At 44.0% G+C, this 8,391-nt stretch overlaps 1 protein-coding gene across 1 annotated transcript; it reads left to right on the top strand.

Annotated features, from left to right (window-relative positions):
* The first annotated feature begins 375 nt into the window (after nt 1-375).
* tnnc1a (troponin C type 1a (slow)) lies at nt 376-5,033 on the top strand. The gene is made up of 6 exons (XM_069659912.1): nt 376-679; nt 2,791-2,821; nt 3,012-3,158; nt 3,594-3,708; nt 4,228-4,364; nt 4,479-5,033. The coding sequence occupies exons 1-6, from the start codon at nt 656-658 to the stop codon at nt 4,508-4,510; spliced, it is 486 nt and encodes a 161-aa protein (XP_069516013.1). The 5' UTR covers nt 376-655; the 3' UTR covers nt 4,511-5,033.
* The last annotated feature ends 3,358 nt before the right edge of the window (nt 5,034-8,391 follow it).

Here is an 8,391-nt window from a genome sequence, read left to right as displayed (position 1 = left end):
TGTTCCAGGGCCAGCGCTGGTGTTGTGCAACGGCCTGGCAAACTCAGGACATAAAATGAAAAGGAAACATCATTAATATTATTACTTCACCCGTGTGCTCTATCTACTATTAATACACTCATGCACACGTACCTGTCTCCACGTTCAGGTCTTAGGACCCTCCTCTGCTGCCCCCCTCTTCTCTCTCCTTCCTACATGGTTAGCTTGTTTGCGTCCACATCCAAGTCTCTCCCCTCTCACCTTCGCCCCCTGTCCAACACACACACACACACACCCTCCTGAGCCCTCTGCGTCTCTGGACCAGGTCTAGAGGAATGTTGAGTGTCTCTACAGCCCCCTCCCTGGAGATTAGACCTCACCATGTGTCCCCCTCCTCTCTCTTCATTCCAGTCCAAAGTATGCCCCCTAAGAGCTGCTGCATTTTTATCTGAGCCAGGTGATTGTGACAGATTGGCCAAATGACACACATACACAGACACACATTGGTGGACACCAACAGAGGGGAGGCCGGTCCACGCGGGGAGGGGGCAGACAGCGCCGGGCTCCGGCTATAAAACCGTCCCGGGATGAGGCCGGCGTCCTGCCCCGAGCTGGACATCACCTCCTTCCTCTGTGCCAGGACGCCGTCAGGACCGGCAGCGGACGAGCCTCCAACATGAACGACATCTACAAGGCAGCGGTACGTCCTCTAACAACACATGAAAGAGAGCAGCTTCCCGTGATGTAGGAGTTTTAGTTTGTTGGATGGTGGCCAGAAAATCTGTGTGTGAAATTAATCTGGAGTGAGAGTGATGTTTGTTTTGGATCACACACTATAATCCCTTACTTTTATTGTTGGTTTGTGACATACGATCAGGGATTTACAACCTCAGACTGTCATTTCATGCTGCTATCTAAATTAAATGGAAGATCCTGGCTCTTGTGTATTCCTTTGTTGTAGAAAAAGGTCCCTCATCAGTTTGTTTATGTGACATTTGACATGACTGGAATGGTTGACAAATCCCTGATGATGCGGCTCGCCTCCATCACCGGCTGATGTCAAAGATCTCTGACACCATATACGTCTCTAGATGTTCTCCCACTTCACGCCTATCAGAGCTGATAGCAGCCTCTCAGGAGGTCACTGACAGGACGGGTCCCTGCTCTTCATTCATGACTTCAAATGGAACGGTCCCACTCCACATGGCTAATTTTGGCCAGTTGCTCAGACTCTTCTGCGTCCGTGCTCCTCTGGTGCCAGAGACGGGGCTTCAGGTTTAGATAAAACCCCCCACGGCTGAATTCCAGCATTATCTGTGAGCCAGAGAGCCGTGTGTGTCCGTGTTTGTCCACCTCCGCGCAGACGGCTGTCCCGTCCAGTCACCTGCCGAGACCGTCAAAACACACAGGAATGTATATTACACATGTTTGTTTAAATGGGTTTGTTCATACATCATCAGCAGAGGAGCCTCTGTGTGTTTATGCGTGTGTCTGCATGTGTGTGTGTTTAATTTATAGTGGACGACAGACGATAACTCTTACATAAGCAGCTGTCTCCCTCTCTCATTCGTGCTAGCTTTTCCAGGATTACTGCTCCATTGTTGGGCCCCGATCCACAGCTATGCTAATTTAAAGCACTGTGTATTGTGTGCTTTATCTGTGGTTCCTGATCCTCCTGTCTCTTTATTTTTAACTCCTCCTCTTACTGGCTCTCACATGTGATATAGTATAGGCTCTGTGTTTTGTCAGGGACGGGCCTAATGTGTGGGACCAAAATATTACCTTTGCTGACCCAGATGTTATCAAAACAGATAGAGGGAGTCTGGTTCGGACGCTGGTCTCACACTTTATAATCCAAGATGTCTCAACCAGGTTCTAAAGGGAAAACACTAAGTATTTTAGCATGGGTGCTAGATGCATATGGTACAATCAGATACCCGAAACTTTACTGTTTATATTGTAGCATTACTCGGTACAGGGTTTCCTTGCTGACAGCTAACCCGAGGTCGAGGTGTCCCCGGAAAAACAACAAACAGGTCGGCTAACTGCTTCTCTCGCTAAGCTCTCGCTCGCTCAACATGCGTCTTCTTCTCCCAAGAAGTGCTTAAAAGTAGCTTTAGGTGCTTTTCGACCAAAAGGAACTTCTCTTCAAGGAACTAAATGGTTCCTGTGGCCCATTGTTGTCTGTGTTTCCACAGCGGCCTAAAGTCCTGGGAAGATCATGCAAATCAGGCCAATGACGTATGCAGAAGCAATAAAAGTAACTGCACTACAACGCCAGTACAGTAGGGGGTGGTAAGAAGAAGGTGAAGGCCATACAACAAAGATGACGCCATAAAACGCATTAACAGTATCATCATTTGTGTGACACTACACTTAGCCTGTTAGCATTGAACTCGTCCGGTTTTTGATCGTGCTTTATTGCGTTGATAACAGTTGAGCGTTAACGATGGTAACAGTGACCTTGAAGCTGCGGTCTTTTAAACATGGCAGGTGAAATAAAACGCTGCGAGTACTCGACCAATCAGAAACGATCAGCACTGCAGGCCCCGCCCTAAAAGTTCCTGGACCTTTGGAAAGTACTACTCCCCGAGCAGGGACTTTTTAGGGGGTAAATCAATTACCCCGGAACTAAATTTAGACCCTAGTTCCTGCTATCGACACACACAGAGTTCCTCAAAAGGTTCCTAGTTACTGGAGAAAGTTCCTGCTGTCGAAAAACATGTTTCTTAACAATAACTGTCTCCTCCCTCCCCCAGAAACATAAACAGGAACTTAAACCAACTTTACAATATGTTTTACTTCTTGCAGGTTGAGCAGCTGACGGACGAACAGAAAAATGGTACGTTAGCGGCAAAGTTTTCTCGACTGTACACACGTAATAAGACGTCACTTTTCCTTAAAATAAAAATCACAATTTTAGCGTTTGCACATTATTCCTGATATTGCAAGGTTGCTGAATAAGTGTGTCTCACCTTGTCACATTTGTCACTAACATACAGTTGTTTCCGTGTGCTTCTGTTGCGTTCCAGAGTTCAAGGCCGCCTTTGACATCTTCGTCCAAGACGCCGAGGACGGCTGCATCAGCACCAAGGAGCTGGGGAAGGTGATGAGGATGCTGGGCCAGAACCCCACACCCGAGGAGCTGCAGGAGATGATTGATGAGGTGGATGAAGACGGTAAATCAAAACACTACTACAGTACGAGGAAGTAAATGATCGGTCGATTGTTGTTGACCTCTCCGTCTTGGCGGAGCAGCTGGCGGGTCCATCATTGCACAATCATGCTGCGCAGGTCAAAACCCCTGAAATTAATGTCACAGGATTGTCAAGGATCTTACACACGACGAGGTGTGTCAGGATGACTTAAAGAGGAGGCGTATCAGAGGATGCATGCGTCATTTTGAGTTTTAGATGCGATGTAATGATGAAATAAGAAAATAGCGCTTAAGTTGTCAAATTTTCCTTGTAGCCGAGGCTACATACGGAGACATTTAAAGACCCAAACTGTGTTTTTGGCCATAAAAGATCTTTAGGGAGGACATTAAAGTTCTGTTGTTTAAAGATTTCACTTTATAGTGCAACGATATGTTAAAGTGCATTGTCTGTGTGCAGGGAGCGGCACGGTGGATTTCGACGAGTTCCTGGTCATGATGGTGCGGTGCATGAAGGACGACAGCAAAGGGAAGTCGGAGGAAGAACTGGCGGAGCTGTTTCGCATGTTTGACAAGTAAGTTCCATGTTTAAACCCTGTTGCTTGTTTGGATTAAAGAGTTAAAGCCCTCAAAGCAGTTCAGCAGTTCACCGGCAAGGACTTCTAACAAGACAGATACTAAAAGCATCGACATCCAAAGCACCCTATCTTCTGAAATCACCCCAGACGTGTAATCACATTGCTATTCGCAGTGTGGTTCCAGGAAAGTGTGCTCCCCGTGTGCAATTATGCGAACTGACAAAATGCCAAGTCGCTCAGCAGAGTACAGCGTGTAGTTTGCTTCATAATCCTTTTTGACAGCACAGAATATTTCAAACACCCACTCCATGTAAGCCAGACACCTCGTCTCAGCATCAAAGAACAAAGTTGCCACACTTCTGCATTTAAGTATTTCAGAACCATTACTGTGAGAGGAGGGAAGAAAGGATGTGATCTGCGACATGTCACACAATCACACACACTCCTCCACTGCCATCTGTGGAACTTTACGTAGGTTTGTTATGTGCTTTTATATACTTTTATTCCTTTGTGCAGGAACGCAGACGGTTACATCGACCTGGATGAGCTGAAAACGATGCTGGAGTCGACAGGAGAGGCGATAACTGAGGACGACATCGAGGAGCTGATGAAAGACGGGGACAAGAACAATGACGGCAAAATTGACTACGATGGTGAGAAGTTTACACCGATAAAAGACACATTTTGAAACAGTTATATAGAGCAAATTATCTGACAGTACATCTTAACAGTTTCATCTTCTCACTATGTCTTCCTTAATTTTCCAGAGTTCCTGGAGTTCATGAAAGGAGTAGAGTAATCCAGAACGAGAGAAGATCCAGAGCGTTATTTTTGTATTTCTCTGTGAAACCTGGAAGCCGACTTGGATAGAAACAACGGAACGACTTTGCAAGATTCAGTCGAAAACTGTAGCTGAATGTTTCTGTATTTTTCTACCATCTCTTGCATTGTTGTAAATACAGTTTGTAACTATTTTCGCTGCCCCATTTATGCTGAATTTGTGTAAATGTATCCAAATTACTTACTTATATTTCCTACAGAGGCCACATAGTATAAAGGTTTGTGTTGAGCCGGAGCCAAGAGTTTACAAGCCTCCAAACTGAGAGAGGCTGCTGTTGTTTTACTGGGAAGAAAATCTGTGTGCACAAAGCAGAACAAAATCATGAGTCATTAACATCAGGTTCTGGTAGAGTTATCATGTACTGGATCCAGTCTGTATACTGTACATGTTCGGATGTGCACGTTGTATACATTTCTGTGTGTTTAAGATACTCTCAGGACTTTTTATTCCCCTCTCATGACCCTGCATATTTCTACATGAAAAGTCTGCTTGGAAAGTAATAAACATGATGAATTTGTCAGAGCTGTGTTTAATTTTCATTTAGCATAATATTGAATAAGCTTATATCAATATTCTTAAAGTTACAATCACAAAATATTTAGTGCTCCTGAGCGCCACCCATTGAAGTTAATGTGCAAGTGCAAGATCACATGTCCGACTTTAACCAGTTGCCTACGTCTGGCTCTCTTTGTCATGGTTCCAACTAACTTGTTTAACTCTATTTTCCTCGCTTTCCTTTTTAGACTGTTTGCCTTCATCTGAGCGTCGAATTTATTTCTTTTTCTTTGGATTTTCACTTATTTTTGAAGTTGTATCTGTAGTCATCGATCTTTTCTTTGTTTGTTCAGCCATGGTACATTACCATTTCCTCGCAATGCTTACGGAAACCGGAAGTGCAGCCGCTTAGCTCCGCCCACACTCTCTGGCAGACCAATCACTGCTCTGTGATAGAAAACGCGTCACTAACTGGGCACCTCTTGTGATTTTTTCCCCACGAATGTCGCCACAGACACCCAGTCCATTAAAATACTATATACTGCAAATGCAAAGGCTTTCATCAGTGGGCCATCAATCACCATTGTGTTACCTCATTCAGTGATAGATGGTGATTTAACAGACTTTTATTTACATGAAAAAAATCAACATTGTTACTTTAAACTATCCCGTCCCAGATTCTTAAGAAGAGTCCCACAAACAGTCTGTCCTTTCCCTGCTGTTTTATTACTTCTTAAAGTCATTATTTGTTATTGCATATTGTTATTGAGAAGCAAACACACACCTATTACACTATCTCATTCCTTACTTGCCTTCCAGGCCTTTAGATAACAAGCGTCCCTCTCAGCCCCGTTCTGCTCTTCGCACAGAAATAAATGGGCCAAACAGGCCTGAAAAATGACTGTTTTGTGTTGTGACTTCCCTAACTTTTGAATCATGTGTGTCACTTGTTTTCTATTGTGGCTCTCGTCTGTGGCATGTGAGCTATTCCCCTGGTTGCTGTGTAAGTATCTGGTTACACAGTCTATCGAGACAGGAGCTATTTATGTCTAATCATGTTAGTGCCCATGTTAGGGGAATCTGGATTGACCCACACCAGTTGACAATCAGATGCCTTTGTCCAAACAAAGAATGCTTTTCAACTGCAGAGAGATAACACGTCTATTGTTAAAGCTTTTTAAAATAAGTGTCCATATAAACGATGAGTGGAGAGAAAGATTAATTTCAAACCGAAAGCTTTTTACTTTAAAATAAAAACATTTTATGTCTTTGTAATTGTAGGAATTCCTCTCCAGAACAGTATAAAAATACGTCTGTAACATCTTGAATTTTTCTGGAGGCTGAGTTAAAATCCTTTCCAAGGTGAAAAGGCTGCAGTTTCAGGAGAAGAGGAGTCATGCAGTTAACACTGCGACCACATGATGTCAGCAGGAAAGCACAATCTTATCTCTTTGAGGGGTTTAGTTACAGGAACCAGAAGATGAAATTTCATCGCACATAAACAATCTTTAAAAAGACAGATGACAAAATATAAAACTAAGTCACAAGTGTTTAAAAAAAACAAGAAGAAAAATCCAGACGGGGTGAAAGGGGGTTGATAGTTTTGAGTAAGAGGTTAAAATAAAAACAAAATACACCATTGCATCATTGTATTCTGATTTCCAGGCTGGATGATGGATGAGCGTTAACGTCCCTTCATCTCCAGATTAAAAATGTGTAATTTTAGCAGCAGTCATCATTTTTAAATTGTTAATCTGATCTTTCTATAGTCTCTTTATGTGAAATAGGATTGGTTTTGTTTTCTGTGAGCGGGTGACGTCAGTGGCCTGACTGATGACAGCGTCCAAAGGCCTCCCCGCCTCCCTCCATCGCTCCCTGTCTCCCTGAGGGTCGTGTTAGCTCCATTCAGTCCTAATGGTCTGTGTTACTGATGGGATTTTAAACCCCAATCAGCAGTGAGGCACAGCTGCTCTGCCGGACCAATCTGAGCCGTCTGACAAATATAACACACTCCATCAGCTGCACTATCTGCTGCCATCTCCAGACTCATGCATCGAGACCGAGTGATAATAAGAGGTGAAAAGATGTTGACGTGTCAGTTTTTCATCGCACAGATTAGACTGCTCTGCTGCCAAACTTCTTTATAAGCTCTGAGCCGGCCCCGTCTGCCGCGCGCGGCCGGGTGAGTGATGCTCTCCCCGCCATCAATGGGAGGCTGGGCAGCAGCGGAGCAGAGTGTGTGAATGAATCTGGGGTGTGGTGCACTATAGCAGCGAGTTGGGTGGAGAAGTGACGCAGTTACGTAAGACGGGCCTGATGACTCATGCCTGCTGTTATTAACACACACTGCGGTTATGAGCCACCTTTAGTTGTGTGGATTCTAAGGGACACATAAGCCACCTTAAGACCTGCTTCCTCATTGTGTGTGTCGCTCACACCCTGTGTAACACTAACCTTTGAAAGGGAATGAGATAAAGGGGGATTTGCATAGGTAATAGTAAGCAATCATTATTATGTAACTGGCTTCATTCTGTTTTATTCTACCAGCATGTGTATGGGTTTGTTGGCGTGTAAGTGTGTGTGCTGGTAAAACGGGTTATTCCATTGGCTAAGAGTGAGTCAGGCGGATGTGGAGCTGTATTTAGTTCACACACACACACACACACTGCTCCACTGTTTTATTGATTTGTAAACCCTCCATTCAAACCATCAGATCATACAAGACTCATGATCCTCCATGAAATTGTCCTGAAACTGTGCTCCCACACTACGCCAACAGTGCGATGTTTTCATAACCTTCATTCAGCTCTGTATGATTTATAGATGTAGAAAATCCCCGGAAGAGTGAGGAATACCCCGGACACGGTTTAGAGCTTGGAAGGCGTTAACTACTCATACCATCTTTCTGCCGCCCACACATGCAGACCTCGTCTGAAGCCAGCAGGCTTTTGGGTTTAGAGGATTCCTGTTTTTCTTGCTTCTCTGCATCACATGGTGTTGGAAGTTGTCCAGTGCCAAATATCACAGACTAATCTCTGGTTACTTCTCGTTCGCCATTCACAGTGGCACAACATACATCTCCCTAAATCTCATTGTTAGATATCATTCTTGTTCATGTGACATTGATTTCGTATGTTTGATGTTTTGTGCTAAAACTGAGGATCTTGAGGGTAAAATGATTTTATGCTCCCATCTTTAGGCGACATACTGCTCTTAAAAAACAATCAGAAACCAAAGAGTTACAACACAAAAACTTTGATTATTGCCTGTATTTGAGAGCAAATAGTCGGTTGTTTTGGTTGCCATAAATATACAACGAGGAAGTGGAAGGCTTTAGACAAAGA

The sequence above is a fragment of the Semicossyphus pulcher genome, unplaced genomic scaffold, assembly GCF_022749685.1.
Source record: "Semicossyphus pulcher isolate SPU_LCO1_2020_fin unplaced genomic scaffold, fSemPul1.0.p SCAF_13, whole genome shotgun sequence".
NCBI lineage: Eukaryota > Metazoa > Chordata > Actinopteri > Labriformes > Labridae > Semicossyphus > Semicossyphus pulcher.
The sequence above is the reverse complement of the archived record's forward strand: the minus strand, read 5'-3'. Positions and strand labels throughout refer to the sequence as shown.

Excerpts from the sequence above, each read along its gene's own strand:
- tnnc1a (XM_069659912.1), top strand. The coding sequence starts at position 656 with ATGAACGACATCTACAAGGCAGCG. Across the intron at positions 3,159-3,593 it reads TGATGAGGTGGATGAAGACG|GGAGCGGCACGGTGGATTTC; the intron begins GTAAATCAAAAC and ends GTCTGTGTGCAG. Across the intron at positions 4,365-4,478 it reads CGGCAAAATTGACTACGATG|AGTTCCTGGAGTTCATGAAA; the intron begins GTGAGAAGTTTA and ends TTAATTTTCCAG.